Source organism: Triturus cristatus, chromosome 1_2 (assembly GCF_964204655.1).
Source record: "Triturus cristatus chromosome 1_2, aTriCri1.1, whole genome shotgun sequence".
Classification (NCBI taxonomy): Eukaryota; Metazoa; Chordata; class Amphibia; order Caudata; family Salamandridae; genus Triturus; species Triturus cristatus.
The window spans coordinates 993,536,248-993,554,892 of record NC_140580.1 but is presented as its reverse complement, the minus strand read 5'-3'; the positions used below and the strand labels follow the sequence as shown (position 1 = coordinate 993,554,892).

General features: G+C 42.9%; 1 protein-coding gene across 1 annotated transcript in view; it reads left to right on the top strand.

Moving 5' to 3' along the window:
- The window catches only part of SAPCD2 (suppressor APC domain containing 2), a 93,143-nt gene that overhangs the window by 35,442 nt on the left and 39,056 nt on the right, over nucleotides 1–18,645 (top strand). The window contains exon 2 of the mRNA XM_085611208.1: nucleotides 374–507. Within this exon, the coding sequence (XP_085467334.1) occupies nucleotides 374–507 (134 nt within the window). The remainder of the gene's footprint in view (nucleotides 1–373; nucleotides 508–18,645) is intronic.

The window sequence follows — 18,645 nt, the reverse complement described above, 5'->3', positions numbered from 1 at the left end:
TGAGCTTTGTAAGATGTAGGATGACCACAAACGTTCTGGATATAAGTAATGAAAACCTGGTTCCACTTGGAAACAACCCGAGAAATCAGTGGAAAAAAATACGTTGAATCTGGGTATTCAGCCAACAAAAATGGATAGTGAAATCGCAAATCAAAGGTCACTTGGGTTGAAAGTTGTCTTTCAAAAATTAAACAATATAAATAACTGAGAGCACATTTTTGACAATGTCATCTGTAAAGTAAGACTGAGTGAGGTAGAAACACAGGCACTGGGTTGCCTCTGTCAATTGTTTGTAGTTAGTGTAGATATTGCTTGCAAGCACCTATTGTGTTGGTTTGTTAATACTTTGTTAACTTTTTCTTCGCTCATGCAGGTGTGGATGCAAATGCCATGGTGCGGTCTCAGAGTGATAGCACAGGTGCCGGGATGAGGGAATCTCAGCGGCATCCAAGGGATCGTGCAGATCACCGACGCCACACGATCACCAATGGGGTTGATTATGGCATGGTAAGCAGACCCTTTAACTGGAGTTGTTGTGACCTGAAATAGCGGATTTGTACTGTCAGATGCCAGTCACAAGGTCTGCACTAGTTTTCTGTGCTCATTCACAAGTCTACACAAGGGTGTCCATGATCTGCTGTCTAGCATGTTCACTTTGTATTAAGGTGCCCATTAAGCTGGACATCTTCACCACTAAATATATATCTCTTCCTTTTTCCATTCTTGGCAGAGGATGTCTTGTGCTCCAACATCCTATTCAGTTCTGCTCACTCACAGCTCCTCATGTTGCCATGTAGATTCATTTACAAGAGACTTGCTTAATTCAACCAAAGATTCAATTGGGATAAATCTTTGAGTGGACACAACTGTGCCAATTGAATTCTTTCAAGATCACTGGTTTTATTTTATTTTTAAAACTGCTTCTCTTCTAGTCACTACATGTAGTTTCTGTGTTTTATCTTGTAATGTTTCCTCGTTATTGTAAAGGCCTATCTGGGTTTAAGCTGTCCATGTATTCCTGGGTCAGACTGGAGGCAGTTATGCTGTGAAGCAGGTGGCAGGGAGCAAAAAACACAATTGCATTTTATTTAGTTATTTATAACCGCTTTGGTGTACAATGTCCACTGCAAATGCAGGGAATTCAAGCACAGGTCTAGGAGGGCATACAAGATTTTCAGGAAATTTGGTTAAAAACTTGCTTACATTTCACTGGAACCAATTTATGTGGTCTGTGATTTAACCTGAGAACCAGGAATGGATGGAAAAAAAACTTCCCGCCCCCATCCCCATCCCCACCCCCCTGACCTCCTGTTAAATCCTCTGGTTAAATGTAAAGGGTGGTTTTTGTGGAAGAGTAGAGGTTTAGTTTTGACACAAACCAGTTCCAGAAAGTCAGGAGAGCGATATGGCTCCAGATGTCGAGAAAACCTCCAGCAGAGACTGCAGCATCCTCTCCAGATGAGGGATTTTTTTCCCTACCTTTTCGAGAAAAGGTTAGCATGCAGACTTGTTTTTGCAAAGCAGATTAAAAGCTACCCAATAGCAAGCCCTTGTGAGAGGTTTTGTGGGCAAGGGTTTGAGTGAGTAGCCTTTTGGGGCCCTTACCTAAGGAAGACCACACACACTGCTTGCTTCTGACAAGGCGGAGTATGCTTTCAAGCTCTAGGACTGATGATACGCAATTGAGATGCAGTACAATGTTTTCTATGCAACTTAATGTGGGTGACATGACCATATATTGGTGGTAAGGAAAGGCTTTATCTTAAAGTATTACTAGCTGGAGGCGAGCTGACAAAGGTAACCTGTATTAATTGACTGTTCGGTGCTCACTGATTTGTGTGTCTCTGTTGTATATTCTTTTCCATATATATATGTATGTGTGTGTGTTGACCCTTCAGGGGCAATGTGTTTTATAAAGAGTTTATGCTTCTATTTTGTGAGTGAAGTAAATGTTCTTCAGGGGCTGACTTTTCTCTGCATTCGTATTGTACGTGAAATGCCATGATATTTTGAAAAGTTAAATGCACTTGATATACCTTTGTCTAAAGATGAAGTGAACTAGATTCAAGGTCTATAATTTTCAGGTCTAGGCTGTTGCATCCATGGTAAAATCAGAGGAAACGTGAAGTAGAAACAACATGTCCGATAGGGATACAGCTTCTGGCACAGAGTAGTAACAAATTGGTCAGGCCGATTTTGTTCTTTCTGCCTAATGTACCCTTTATTATGTCTGCTCTTCATTTGTCAAAAGTGGTGTCGTAGGCTTTGGTGGCTTCTAGCCATTCCTGGAGCTTCTGTGTTTTCAGTAACCACTGCCATACGGGGGTTATAGGGGTTAGCCATTCGCACTTCATATATGTCGTGGATATAGTATAGCAAAAAGTTACTTTTTGTACTGAGATATGATGCTATCCGTTTACACACACACCCTACTATCCAAGGGTTGACTTACACACTGGATCCTAAGAAACAGAATGTATACACATGTCATTGCCAAAAAAAACAAGCACTCCAACATTGTTATAAATTAGTATGCGGTCCAAACTTTAAGGACTTGTTTTTCCCAAAACAAAGTATAATTGATTGTCTGCATGGGAACTTCTGGTCTTTAATACATTCAAAAGTTCATAAATTTATTTTCTTCAAAAACAGCCAACACGTGTTTCGTCACACAGTGACTTTTTCAAGAATGTGAAATGTTACAAAAATAAATTTCAAATTTGAATAATTTACTTTTTGGAAAAAGGAGAAGAGTATAAACTAAAAAAATGGAATGAAGAAAAAGGAACAAGCTAGACGATGAAAGAGTCACGTAATCCGATTACCAGTTCAACATAATATTAGCGAGAGGATCCGCTACCAGTGTAGTAAAAAAAGGAAGGGAGGGAGGAAATGTGAAGATGTTGTAGTGTAATCCTCAACGTGACTTCCGATAGTGTAAATAAAAAGGAGAATTTGAATAGTGGTCTTTAGGAAAATCGAAAGCTATCCAACTTATAGAATCGGTGATATAACGCCGTGAACCAGACACTATTATTAGGGTATAGAACCAGTGAAGTTACACCATGAACAAGTATTGTGAACTGCTGTGAAAATGAGGTCTTAAAATAATTTAAAGTTATTCAATAAGACAAACCTCAAAAGTATAGAAACGAAGGTCATTAATCCAAGGTGTTGACTCAGTTGGTGAGTATCTAAAGCAGCACCTCTAAATTGGTATATTCACACCTTGTAATGTCGCAACACATGGCACTGGTAAAAGAATGCAGATTGGAAAATAAAGTATTCCAATAAGTAAAGGAAATTAAAAAGAATATTATTGGTCTGTTGCTAAGAGTACAAACTTACATGAAATCGTCCGTGGTGGGCTGCTCAAATAGTTAAAAGAAGTCAGTCACTAGTCTGTGCAAACGGTATCTGTAAGTAGTTATTAATCACCAGTCTCAAATACTTGTAGGACAAACTACCTTGGTACTCTTCAGCCCTTCGGACAGAAAAAAGTAATTGTAAAAAGATTGAGCATCAATGGTGCCGAACCCAAGCACCCCTTGACAAAGGAAAGTATAAAACTGCCTTAGACTCTTATCATAAAAACATAAAAATCGCCCGGAAAAATTATATAGCCAACCAACTTGTACAAACGGAAAACACCCCTAAAGTCCTCTTTCAAGTACTCCACACCCTCATCAATCCCAAAGCTTGCAACCCGGAAGACGTGCCAACCCAGTTACTTTGCGATAGTATTGCCGGTTACCTCTCACAAAAGATTGATAACATCTACAATAAGATAACCTCCTCCTCCTCCAACACAAGTACGTGCCAAAACTCGATTGCAGAACCCCCCCCCCCCCCCCCCCCCCCCCCACCTTGGCCCCACCTAGCTCTCTTACCTTGAAAGAATTCCCTCTGCTCACCATCCAAGTCAGAATCCCTATTAAAATCTTCCAAATCTGGATCCCCCAAAGACCTAATACCAGCTAAAATCTCCAGAAGTCTCGCAGTGGAGCTGGCAGCACCTCTTTGTTCTATCTTAAACAGCTCAATCAAAGAAGGCAAGCTTCCCACAGAGTGGAAAGCCGCCCAGATTAAGCCCATCAGGAAAAGCACCAAACTGCCCCCTGACGTGATTTCTAACTACCGACCCACCTCACTACTTCCTCTCCATAACAAATTGTTGGAAAAACACATACACACCTATCCATATTCATTGAATCCTCCGATTGCCTTGATCATTCACAGTCGGGATTCCGTCCAGGGTATAGCATGGAATCGGCCCTGGTCAATGTCATAGATGACATCTGAATCCATACGGACGCTGGCCGAGCAGTAATCTTCATACTGCTCGACCTGTCCGCAGCATTCAACACCATCTCACACCAGATTCTGCTGGAAAGATTACCAACCATAGGCATTCAGGAGACTGCACTAGACTGGCTGACGGACTTTCTTAAGGGGAGAACCCAAACGGTAGACCTTGGTCCCTTTAAATCTAGGACCACCTTGGTATCCAAGGGCGTACCTCAGGGTTCCTGCCTCAGCCCCTTACTATTCAACGTATATGTTGCCCGACTTGCAGCACTCCTAAGAAACATCGGGTTTACCCCCATTTCCTACGCGGATGACACTCCACTCCTCCTTTCCTTCGACAAAAACACCACTAATACCGAAAGCATTTTTGCAGAGGGCATGAAAACTATAACATCATGGATGAGTAACAACTTCCTGCAGTTAAACGCAGAAAAAACAGAAATAATGCTATTCAAAGACGCAGTAACTAGCTGGTCACCCAGCTGGTGGCCAGAGGAACTGGGCCCTGCACCATCCCCAAAGTCTGTGGTTAAGAACCTGGGGGTCCTAATAGATAGTAAACTCAACCTAGAAGAGCATATAATCGCAGCCAAACGGGCATGCTTCCATGCACTCAGCCTGCTCCGCAAAGTCTTCCACTTCCTCCCCTCTTCCACACGTAAAACCCTGGTACACGCTCTGGTACTCAGTCGACTAGATTTCAGCAATGCCCTGCTGATCTCTGCCAAGGAAACCTCCCTGAGCACTCTACAAGAGGTCCAGAACACAGCAGCCCGCCTAGTAACCAGTGCACCCCACCAAACTCCCCCTTTTCCACAAACTACACTGGTTACCCATATGTAAAAGAATTCAATTGAAAATTTGCTGTATGGTGTTCAAAGGCCTAAACCAGATGGGACCAACTTATCTGGCAGACAAACTGGTCAGAGACACACCCTCGCGTACCCTTCGCTCAAAAGGGAAGGGTCCTCTCACCGTCCCACGCATAAAACAAACCAGACTAGGAGGCAAAGCATTCTCCTTCCTAGCCCCTCAATTCTGTAACCAACTACTTTTGGACATCCGTCACTGCACTAACTACTTGACCTTTAGGAAAAAACTCAAAACATCACTTTTCTAGTTCCTAGTCACTACCTCTATACGTCCACAGCGCGGAGATACCCCAACTGGGGTGATTCAAGCCCTCTATAAATGACCTAAATAAATAAATACCTGTTATGAGAGAAATGTGTACATAGTTATGAGATAAGAAGGGGGCATGCTGCTGTAATGTAGAAGAGCTTCCCAACAATGTGATAAAAGGTTTAAAAAAATTCAAAAAGTGCTGACACTGAAATGTATAAAAGAAAGAAAAAGAGCTTCTCAAAAGGGTGATTAGAAAGTTTAAAGACCCTATAAGGCTGTCACTGAAGCGTAATAAAAAGGAGATAGGTCGACTAGAAAATAAAACATAAAGAAAAATAAGTGTGAATGGGAATATCTGTGTGGAACGTGATAGAAGTTTAAGGAAGCAGCCAATTAGAAAAAGTCTTTTCACATGGGTCTTACCTAAATCTAGAGAGATCAAAAAGTGAGCGATCTATGTAACTCGTCAAAGGCAGGAGTCCATAATAAGCTCCAATCTGTAATGTCTCTAGAAAAACAAGTTTGACAGTCCATATGTGAAAAACCTCATACATGTAAGAAGGTACATGGGTAGCATATGAATAAATATTAGTGTACCAGCACAATCTTGCCTGTGGTAAGTAGGGAAAAAAATTATATATAAACTCCAGTATCGTGTCCCACATCTGAAGGTACGTCCTCCGTTGAGAAAAAGGATATATTAGAACTGCATATGCTCACCATTAGTGGTTACAAAACAGGAAACTGTCATGTTTTGCAGTGCTCCTTAGAAAACACGGGTTCCCAAACAAAGATTAGATTAAGTAGTATCTGTTTTCTAAAGAACATATGACTCAGAAGATGCCCAAAAATGTGCAGTAACCCGTTACCAAAACAAAGTTTCCATTGCAGAGCACTTACCTACGTGTGATTCTGTTCCCGTCTATTGTGAGAGCAGAGCCGCTGTTTGTACGCCTTTTATTTGATGGACCAAGATGTACGTAGACATATTTGAAAGGGCAAAGGGACTACAAGAAGCAGAGTCCCTAAGAACGTAGTTAGGATGGCGGCCTTATTAGAGTGTGAAGATAAGCGTCTTTATGTTATGTCCTATTGTAATGTTTTAAAAAAAACTTTTATAAATAATTTGTGGTGGTATCTGAGATGCAAGGAGTGGCTCCATTCGGCATGTTCCATAATAGTAAAATGAGAATCGCCACTTAAAAATTGGAGGTTTATCCAAGTGAAGAGTCACTCTGCTGAACATAGTCCAAGAAAACATATTAAGAGTTGCAGCCTTAGGGTTCTATTAGGATGGCGTGCGGATCGTCACCGGCCTGCAAGGCACCGCCATCCATATTAGTATCTGGCATTTTCAATGCCTTTCCATGGTGGAGACTCCGCCATGGAAAGGCATGCGGAGTTCTCTTTGGGGGCCCGTTGCGAGCCCCCAGGGGGCTGGAGGGCTGCACTTGGGATTGTACCCCTGACATTGGCATGCATAAGGTGGCAGGCACCGCGCGGTGCCTGTCACGTTGTGCATGCCAATGCACAACATGCATATATAGCATTGTAGCGGGTGCTGCTTACAGCACCGCCCGCCACAATGCAATATATGCGGGATGCCACCATGGCTGTGGCATCCTAATTGCCGGTGCAGGACCGCCGCAGCACTGGCAGCCGGTCCCAGCACCGCTAGGGTGCCATCCATAATGTGGTAGAAAAAATGCTCATAGGTTGTACTAAAGTAGTCTATATATTACAAGAGATTGCGATGCAATTTTAGTGTGCGATGATAAGTCAAACATCTATAAGATGCAAGAGAAAAGTGGAAGAAATACCAAGCTATCATTGGAAGTATTCAGTTGGTTGGAAGTGGGAGAGTAGAGAATGGAAAGAGAAGACAAGATCTGTTCAGGTTCACATCTGTACATCTTCATGTTTGTTAAGGCTGATTGTTAGTGTGGGTCAAGTAAAAACATAAGTCTATCAGATTTGATGTAGCAACATAAAGTAACTACATATATGTCTGTAGGTCCCGTCATAAGTTTACAAGGTAAATGTACTCCTAAAAGATAAACAAACATGGTTAATATAAAAAATAAAGCTGCCGACTGCAAGTTGGGAAGTCCATCTGTGAAAGTGTGCATCGTAACAAGATCTAAATATGCAAAATAAATTATACAGACTTATCTAGAAGAACAAAGCATATAGTTCACAGAATTCACAGAACATTGTAAATCAGCGGGGAACACATGCAGTTCCCTGTCCACATTCAGGCCCTGATCGACTGCCTATAGTTTGGTTATCCACTTGGTCTCCAGTCTTCTAAGTGTAAGTGTCCTATCACCGCCTCTCGGACTGCATTTAGCATGAGCTATTCCATTGAACTTGATGTTAATAAGTTCTGGAGTAGAGTGAGCTAGGTTGTAGTGTGTAGTACTGCTTACATAAATGAGGCCGCATTGGCATATAATACAGTAAACCACTAATTTGGTGTTGCAATTTATGAATTGTTGTATATGTCTGCTAGGTGTATTATATTGGAAACTCTTGGTTTTGTCAGTGGCAAATTGGCAGACATTGCATTGCTTGCAAATATAGAAACCTTTAGGTCTTTTGGCTAGCCATTTTCTCCCATGTGGTTGCGTAATGGGAGGGATGGAACTGGGGCATAGAATATTATGCAGAGTGATGCCAGTACTATGTACATATTGGGTTTTTGTGCAATGAATTTGAACAGTACAGGATCTAGTGTTAAAAGATGTCGGTGTCTGTTAAGCACCTTGATAATGTCATGGCTATATGTCCTCTAGCTAGTGATCAGTGTTTTGTTTGTTTATTTATTCTTTTGTCTCTCAAGAGATTATGTCATTGTTTGGTTATAATTTTGCTCCTAGTTTGGAACAAGGATTTGTCAGAATATCCCCTCTGCATAAAGCAATCTACAAGTAATTTCAATTCCTGCAGAAAGATCTTGTCATCACCACAGTTGTATCTCAATTGTGTCATTTTTCCCAGAGGAATCGCATTAATCTGTGTGTTAGGGTGTGAACTTGTAGCATGTAAGATAGAGTTACAAGCTGTGGGTTTCCTAACAGACGTGAACAGATTTTCTTGCCATCCGTGTACAGTACCACATCTAAGAATTCAATCTTTTTGTTGTTCACCTGATGTGTAAATTGTGTGTTGTCATTCAAGTGTTGAGTAAATGTCTCTAGCTGTGCATTATTGCCAGCCCATATGCTAAATATATAATCAATATAGCATCCCCAGTACATAATTTGTAGTGAAAAGAGCCTTCGTGTCTAGCCTTGAGTCGTGAATGTTGATGGCAGATGTGTTTCCAGTGAGTAAAGCGATAGACTGCTTCGGTAGGGCAGAAATCAAGATTCTATATTTTCACCTTACAAGCGTGATTTGCAGGGTCGGGAGTGGGTTTCAGTGGTTTGGGGGTGTAACTTGAATTGCTGCTATTAGCTCATGGTTGGAAAACCAGTAGGGCGTTTTCTGAAACTGCCATTAGTTTGACTTTGAAGCTAGGCGGTCAGCTTGCATGTTTTGCTCAGATGGTCATTGCACCAGTGGAAAAAGCAGCGTTTTGGAGCAGTCTTCTTGTTGCACATTTGAGCTGTAGCTGAAAAGGTGCTGCTGTAGTGGCCCAGGAACCTTTGCTCATGGCAGGTATCCTCCTTCTATTATGATGAAAAGAGTCCCAGAATCCCGAGATTTAATACTGTTTGCTTCATAATTGTTTTCCTTGTGCCTCAACTGTTGGGATTTCTCCTCCTCTGTATGGACACATTGGCTGATCCAGTACAGCCCAGCTTGCTTCAACCAACTAACTTTAGATTTCCTGTCATAGAGTTGGGAAGACCCAAACATGCAGTTGGCAGATGAGGCTGTCCTATTTTTTCCTCCTGCTTCAAGTGTTTACATCAAAATTTACTATGCCGATTGGCCCCTTCTCTCACTCACGCTTGGGACAGTCTACTGAGTCTACCCCTCAAAGACGCAGTGGACAAAAAAAATTCTTTTTGTAGTGTTGAGATTCAGTAGAATGAGGGGTTGGAAATACTTGGATAATGACTGCCAATAACCCTTCCTGCCCTCTGTTTTGCCTCAATTGCAAACGCATACCGTTCAAGTGGTTAACTGCTAAAATCTGAAGCCTTTGCTGGCAAAGAGTATTATCACTTTTTCTCCTCTGTTTTGTGCAATGATGCTTTAAGGTGTTAGTTACATTTCTTGTATATTGGGTGCCCATCATATTTTATTGCTTGCCTGCAGTGGGTGTGAACCCATGAAGTTGGAGGGAACTGCTGCTAGAAAACAAGCACAAAAACAACAGTTGATGGACAGAATGCAGAACAATGTCATACATTCACCCCAGTACAGAGATCTGGGCCTAAATCCATCGTTTTTATGCTCGCCATTCCAGTTTGAACCCAGCCATATGCAAATCAGTCTTGACCCTGTGCCTCATGGGAACAGTCCAGCCCGAACTGGCAAGCCAGGTCCTCCCTGGACTGGAACCAAGCATCCTAGGACCGGTTTCGGGGTTTCACCCCTCTTCAGCCAGGATAGCTTGATTCCAGTGACATGGAGAGCACGGGACTCACGTCTGAGCATACCCGTCCCAGCCCGAACTGCCAAGCCAGGTCCTCCCTGGACTGGAAACTGTTCCCATGAGGCACAGGGTCAAGACTGATTTTCATATGGCTGGGTTCAAAATGGAATGGCATGGTGAGCAAAAAAACGATGGATTTAGGCCCAGATCTCTGTACTGCGGTGAATGTATGACATTGTTCTGCGTTCTATCCATCAACTGTTGTTTTTGCATTTGTCACCCCGAATGGGACGGGTATACTCAGACGTGAGTCCCGTGCTCTCCAAGCCACTGGAATCAGGCTATCCTGGCTGAAGAGGGGTGAAACCCCGAAACCGGTCCAAGGATGCTTGTTTCCAGTCCAGGGAGGACCTGGCTTGGCAGTTCGGGCTGGACTGTTCCCATGAGGCACAGAGTTAAGACTGATTTGCATATGGCTGGGTTCAAACTGGAATGGCATGGTGAGCAAAAAAACGATGGATTTAGGCCCAGATCCTTGTACTGGGGTGAATGTATGACTTTGTTCTGCATTCTGTCCAACAACTGTTGTTTTTGCAAGAATACAAGCAGCATGTTAACACCAGAGAGGTGCAGCCAGGATGAATTTTAAGGTTTTTTGGCCTGGCTGTTTGAGCATTCATGGAGAGGGAACCAGGTAATCTCGAGGAACTCCTGCCCAAACATCAGGCCCAGTGGTTCCTTTATTCTGCCCAGGTTCAGGAAGTGCAGTACTGCGGTATATGGCTTAGAGAGTACATATAGCAAGGCTTATGCATACACTGCTGCACACCTTGTCAAACATATGTCCAAGTAGATGCTCCAAAAAGACCTTGATCCACTTTTTTTTATACAAAGACTAGTACTTGTAATTAGGGATGTTTTCTGATTGTGCTTATGTTTTTGCCTTTTGAATTTTTTTATAGTCCAATGGGTCCATCGCCCACATATAGCCTGTGTGAAAGCAGGTAGAAAGAAGTCCATGAAGAAAGGGATTTAAATAAAGGTTTCTGTTAACGCTGTCCTCTTCAGCTACATCAAAGCTGTGCTCCTTTGCTCCCAGAGCAGTACTTCCTGGAATCTGATGCTTTCCCATCCATGGTTCCTTTGGCCACTTGAATGACTATCTGTTTCCAGAGCTAGGTCCAACAATGGGAATAAAGTGAGCAGAAAAAGCAAAGTCTTGGAGAACATTCACACAACCCAATCTGAGATCTTGTTATGGCACTACGGATGAATCTCTATTCTGCTTATGTGAATTCATTTACATGTGTCATTGTCTGTGCCAATAGACATTGAAAAGCAGTTGAGACATTTTTTTTGTGTTCTTTTTATGAGACATGTTCTAGAATTATGCATATGATGGGATCTATGGTGGAGCAGGTTCTAATCAGTTTGCTCTTGTCCATGATGAATGGCCAGATCCATGGAAGTGCTGTGCTTCGTAACTCCATTCTGACTTTAGTGCGGATTCAACGGTGCACTGTGGGCCCCATTGTAGGGCTTTGATCTGTTACCTGTGAAGCCCACCTCCTCCCCAGTGTTTTCTTGACGTCTACAGCAAATCTTTTTCTTTTCCACATTGTTATTAAAAAGCCATGTGTTGTCTGTACTGCACCACCCTTTTCCCCACTTTTTCAGACAATACACACTTACGGTCCACACAGGTCCTTTAAAGGGTGTTGAATGCACTCCTTGCTTCACCCTGACTTCTAGCCTCTGAGCTGATGATCTGTTTGTCCTTTTTGGAGATGTCCTATTAAAAAAAAAATAAAAAAAAAATTAAGACACCTGGCACTCCAAGTGAGGGTTCTCCTATATTTATTCGAATACTAAAAACGTGTGGGATAAATCCGCTCCAGTGCATACTTATGCCACCTTCAATCTACCCCTTCCCCTTCTCCTCTCCCATCCTCCTGAGAGATCCGAAATACCCTTTCACTTTCTTTAGGAACCTCTACATCTTAATATATGGTGACCTCCCCTATCTTGTATTGTGCCGCTCTGTCCCAAAGGTCATGGATTCAGTCCTGTGTGCTCTAAATATTAGTTGACATCTCTGCTACCTCAGCAGGTTCTCTTAAATCCCTCAATGTCCACCATTTTGTGATACCCTTTAAATTGCAGAGCTTATTATAACCTTCTAAGAGGAATTCTTCTCTTCAGCATCTCCTCTGTTTTCATGATGTGTATGGAATAAAATGATCTCTGCGACTTTGAAACCAGGGGTAGAAAATGGCCGCTGGTCTATTCAGCCAACTGTTTCCCATGATGCACTATTCCTCTGAAACTTTGATTTGCCAAATAGAAACCTTCTGCTATCTTGAAAATCAGGAAGTTGGTAACTGCAATACGCCCCATCTCAAACCAGAAAGTACATGGCATAAAACAGTCGCAGGACATCCTGCTAGAACTCTGATGTCTCCATGCCACACTTTATAACCTTGTCTTTGTAGCAAAAATAACCTACTACATATCCACCGTTATGGAAGCCTTCAAAGATGCAAAGTGGTTGTACGCTGCACTAATCCCTTGATGTACCAAACTGAAACAAACTCATGCCATTAATGAGTTCTTGGTAGAATACCTAAACAAAAGTAGGAAACATATGAAAGCATCAACTAGACCATCACCGTGCTACCCTCCTATGTGTGCCACGTCCCATCGCAAAGGGATTCGCCTTTGAGATGCTGATAGTGGTAGAACTCAGACATTCGTATGTTCTCAAACAAACCACAATCAATGACATTAGCATCCTATAATTCCTTATCAGAGAAGCACTTGCATCATTTGTTAACACGGTCAAAGCTTCTGTACCCCTCCTCCCTGTGAACAGTGCTGCTTAACCTCGGTAACCCCTGTGGTATAGCATGAGTCTAGGCATATATCAGTCACATACGTTTTTCACTCAAAACAACTCTAGTGTTTAGACGTGCACAGCAGTTTAGCTCATTTTCACCCATTCAAGTTCACTCTGTAGAGGTCTTAGATAAATTCTGGAGAATGAACTTATCTCCTCATTCTGTCATTTAGCTGTGAAGCCCTGCTGGTACCTGTGCTCCGGCAGGTGCAGCTCTGGTGGTGTGGGAAGGATGTGTTCAGCAGTCCCGCTCTGAACTTGGCAGCAGGATGGAATCAGAGCTTCAGGCTGACACAGCTCATTCTTCTTTGGCCATAGCGGCCTTCCAGACTGGATGCAGATGGGACGCCTCAGCGAGCAGATGTAGCCTCTGGGCCTGTTGTCAAGGATGGGCATCTTTGACAGTAACAGTATCTGCCCGATCAGGGCCTCTGCAGCGGCTGTGACGAGGAATCCCACATCCTGACGTACAGTACCAGTTTATGGGCATACGGCAGGGCTCCGAAAACACTGCCATGCTTTGCAGTTTAGGGTCTTGGTGCAATTCACAGCAGTATCCACTTGTAGACCTGGAGGCACCTTCACACATGGGTTGCACCTGGCTTTGCACCCATAGTTTCTCCTGGTTGTTTCTCACACCAGGAATATGCTGGGCTTATCTCATGGACAGTCCCTCCTGGAGAACCAGGCACACTCCTTCCTTCTCTCAGCCGGCAGGCATCTGAGGTCTAGCCATCGGCAGCTCCTGCAGAAAGTGCACATTTTATTTGATGTCCCCTTACCTCTGTTGGGTTGAATCCCAATGTTATCCACCTTTTACAGCCGGGGGATGTGGATTCACTGCCTAAGGTTTCAGGATCAGTTTGTTGTGGTTCTCTTTTAAATGCCACTCTGGCTGTTCCTCAGATACAGCCTTTGTGCAATGTGATTACTCTCGTAGCATGTAGCAAATATGCTGGCTCCAAGCAGGCCCATCCAAAACATAAGCACAATGAATTGTAAGATCTCTGCACCTGGTTGTCCTTAACCTTCGTTGAAGCAGTAATAAAGGACCGACCAAGACCCTGTTTGAATATTCCAACTATTGAACAACAGAAACTGCAGTCGCCTCTCCGAGTTTGAATCCCACCTACTAAATCTACCATTTACCAAATGGCTGTGTCAGGAAGAAATAATCAGCAGTTTGCTAGCAAGGCTTTCATTGAACCTCTAAGGGCAGCTCCAGACTTGCATGTCTGGATCTCCTCCGTCCAGCCACAGGAACACAGTCAAATCAATCCAACTGCCTGGGGAAGCTGTATCCAACCTTCATCTTCTGCTACGTTAAACCGAGGGGACATCCAAAATGGATCCACTTGTGACAGTTCTTGCTCTTGTCACACAGTCCTACAACTGTTCATGTGCTACACACACTACAGATACGTGCTCGAAATGCAAACGGAATGTCACTGGATGGTCTGTGGCTCACAGAACAGTGGAACTTACGTTTAGAGTGGTCAGTGACTCTCCTTGACACTAATGAGTCGCAGAATTCTGTATTGTGTCCTGACTGCTTTGTGACTTACCCGGTGCACTTTGTGTACCCCTCCTGGTCACCAAACAGTTTCTGGGCCTCACATTAAGAGGGACAGACCTTAAAGCCCACAATAATTTAGCGTGGTAACGGAGCCAAACAAAATTGGGGTACCAGTTTCACATGCACTCACGCAGGTGTACACACTCTTTTACCATGCATGGGACATTTCCATCTGCGCAACGTTCCTTGCAGAACATGATGTCCCCAATTACACTCAAAGTCGGAGAGCATTTCCAGCTAAAGCCAGCCTACCCTACCACAAAAACCTAGAGCTATTGTTCTTTTAAAGATCATACAAAACTTAACTGCGGAAACAAACATTTGGCTTTAGCCCATCCTGCAGCACTGAGACGAATACTGTCCGAATGATGCAGCGACCTCCCCACCTAACCTTGTGTTCCATTCCTCTTTCCCTGCTCTGGTCTCCTGGTCATACGTGGCCTCTTGGCTGCTTTTGACATTCTTGATTGCCAAGCTCTAAATAGCATCCAGTTGACACACTTAGAATTCATTAATGCTTCACTTCGCTGGCCCTCGTTCTGCACCATATCATCTGCATCGGCACTTCTAGATTTCAATGGCTACTACTATTTTGGGATGGTCATAAAATGTTCCCTGTATATTCAGCCTTGGAGTCTTCTTTACTTGTTATGGATTATAGATTCACCAGTATGGTGACCTGAAAGTCTTCACAATCAAGGCCATAATTCACATTAAAAAAAATAACCTCAGCAAACATGAATATTAAGTGCTATCTCAAGGTTAGTACAACCAAAAAGGAGTTCAGCCCTCTTGCCCACAGCCCCAGACAGGCTCAGCCCCATGATTGGCTATTTTAACCTAAAGCTAGACCGCTTAACTCAGCAGCTCAACCACATGTCTAAAATCAGTGGTTCAGCATGAACCATGACTTCGCCTTCAAAGCCCATTTTGCTAAGAAGACACAGATTGCAAGTTACCAGCTAACACTCCTATGCAGAATCAAAAACGGCCTTTCCCTGGCACATTCTTTAGAATCGCCGTTAAAAGCCTGACCCTTTCAAACATCAAAGAAGCACCCTGCTCACTAGAATTTTCAATGCCACCTTTACTGTGCAACTAGCATCCTCCATGCTGCTTCAAAGGACTGAGATCTGAACACATCACTCATCCCAAATCCAAAATTCTCTTTGTGACTTGACTTGTCACCTACAAAGTAATGAAGAACGTTGCCCATTGGACCTGGTTGAAAATCTGAACATCTATGGGTAACCCGTGCACCAACAATTGCATCAATCCAAGCAGACTTACCCATCTGTCTCCTTAGATTTCAAGTCTTTCATCTAGAAACTCCGATTGGGTTATCCTTGTGTTACCTTCACTTTGGTAAAAGATGTCCTTTTGGGTGAAATTACGCTCTGTCCAAACCAGGCTAATTCCTCTTTCAGGTGTAGAGGTGTTGTGCGGCCTCCGTGGAGGCTGCCACTTGACTTTGGTAGTGTTGAGCCACTTGTATCACTGTGTTGTCAGAATTCACTTCCTCCTATCTATCCTGCCCCTCCCTCCCACTTTTTCTCCTTTTTATCTTCCCTCTTTCTTCATCTTACCCTCTGTCTCCGATTCCTTCCTCACGCTTCACTTTCCTCTATCCTTTATTCTATTTTTCTCAAGACACTACAATCCAATTGCAATACAACAACAAAATAACTGTACTACGTCTTTGTAAGGATTGTATTTCTTCTGGATCTCATGTTGAAAGTTTGGATTGCACTCTCCAATACTTTCTCTCTTCTACTTTTACCATAAATAAAAATACTTATGAAACGAAGAAATAGATAAAGTTTGCTGTGTAGGTCCTCGTGATTTTTGGAAAAGCATTTTCCAATTAACAACTTAAAACTTGGGTAAAAGCGGAGAATTTAGTATAGTGTCTTTTGTGGTAAATCTTTTAATTAAGCCTCTTGATTCTGGGGTTTGTGAAGATCCGGAATCCGATCTCCAAAGATCTCCAAATTACCAGGTTACTGCGTTTGTGGCTTTCTAGTAAGTAGAAGTACCACCACTCTAATGGTGTCGTCATATCATGACCCAAATTTTCCAGCATGAAGTCTAACTGTTGTTTTAATGTCGTGGAGACGTGGGCTGTCTCCAGTCATCAGCCAGGAAAGGAATGTGGGCCATTATAAAGTAATAGGAGATTTTGTTGAATGTCTGTTCTTCAGTGCAGACAATGTAGTGCCCCCTCCCCACATTGCCCCCGTTAGAAGCCATTCCCCAGCCATTGAATCCCTCCGGCCGTCCAGTCTCTTCATATGAGCACGGTTGAGGAGGTCTGGTGCATTCATTGGGGTGCGGGGCTTGTCCATTCACGGCATATATTGAGGGTTTCCACGGTAACCATCTGAGCCCAGCTGGTAGAGTCGAGGCTACCCTCTGCTTGTTCTCCAGCAGCCTCCATGGGTGTGCGTGCTGTCTATAGCATCCTCTTCCTCCCCCTGCATGCTGGCGGGTGCAGTCTTTCGGCCCTGCAGTTCTTCGTATGGGTATGTTGCCTGTCTTCAGTCCTTGCTTGGGTAGGGAGGTGAAGCAGGTGTTTTAGTGGGGAATGACCTAAATCGATAAGTTAAATCACTACTGGTGCAGTCGGATTCGTTAAACCCCTTGTTGGTTACAGGGTATGAAGGAAGCTCCTGATGGTCATTTAATAAATATTCTGACGTAAGAAAGTAGTTCACTAAAACATCATAATCGCAATTTTCGACTTCCAGTAAGTTTGTAAACCTTCTCCACTGTCTTGGTTGATGCGTTACTTTTACCGCGGTAGTCCATTAGTTCTCTTAGTTGTCTTGTCACGAGTGTTTGCACAATGCTCACCTGTCATTGGCGCGAGCTGCTGGCTTTACTTCATTTGTTGGGTTTGTTGTGTGAAATGCTAAAATTGCTCTGGCGACCAGTCAGTGGGGATAAGACTAAAACTTGCCCTACCCTGATCAGAGCTTCAAAATACTCCTACTTGGGTATTTGTGCACGTTTGTACGTTTAGCTGCTTGGAAGCCATAGTTGCTGATGCCTACAACTGCTCTAAAGTTAAAAAAAAAAAAAAAAACGATTGTTTTGACCTGAATGTTTCCTGCACAGTGCTATTGCATTGGAAAACGCTCTGCTGAAACTGGCAGCGAGCTCGTGATTTATGGTCGCGTGGCCTAAGAAATACATCGACCATTTATAGCCATATGCCACAAACCGAATTGTTTGGCAGGTAAATGTGGGTTTTCTTACGTAATTCAGTCCCGCATAAATGAAACTCTTTCTTGAATATTTACCAGTTACATCGGTTAAATATATTTGCCTGGCTGCTTCAGTCAGCGAAGAAAGGAGAGAAGGGTAAGAGATGGACTAGTCGACTTTCCTTCTGCCGCTTTTTCGGAGGGGGGGGGGGGTGGTTAGGGGGGGAATGGTCTTCACCTTACTTTAGGCCGGTGATACTCGAAGTACGACCCTCCTGGTCTTTACATGTGCCCCCTGGTCATCAGCAGCACTGGGCTGCTGTTTCTCGAATCGACACTAACGTTGAGATGTATGTTAAATAAAGGGGCACACGTTCATTTACGGCTTAGCTGAAGTTAAAGGAAGTAATTAAGGTGTTCTGCGCCACTTGAATTTAGGAACACCTTCATTTTTAAAGACCTGTTGCAACTGGAAAAATCTGATAGCCTCTTCAAAAAGTGTATTTCGTTAACCTGCAGAAGCGTTTCGTCTTAGTACATTAGTTTATATCGGTGCATTGAAAATTTAATTTCTTTAAAGTGATTGTTTCTAAATTCATCTTTAAAAACTTTCATGCTTCCCCTCCACCCTGGTAACACTGCAAATAGTGAACTAACAGGCAGGTCAGTTGTTATGTTTACCATCTGAGTGGTCAGGGTTCCTACTATACACATGGATAATAAAAAGTAAGAGAAGGTTTCATACAGTGTTCATCCTGAAGTTGTGTATTTCGAGGTCCTCTAATATGTGATGAAGAAAAAGAAGGTGCAATAAAAGAATTGTCTACGATCACATAATTTGGTCTAGTGGGAAAGTATCCATTGATCCCAGGTTTTCTTGCTTCATTTAAGTTTTTAAAAGAAAGTTTATTGGATATAAGAATAAGATACAACAGTAATAAAATACAGTATATAGTAATAATAAAAAATGGAAAATATGTTGTAT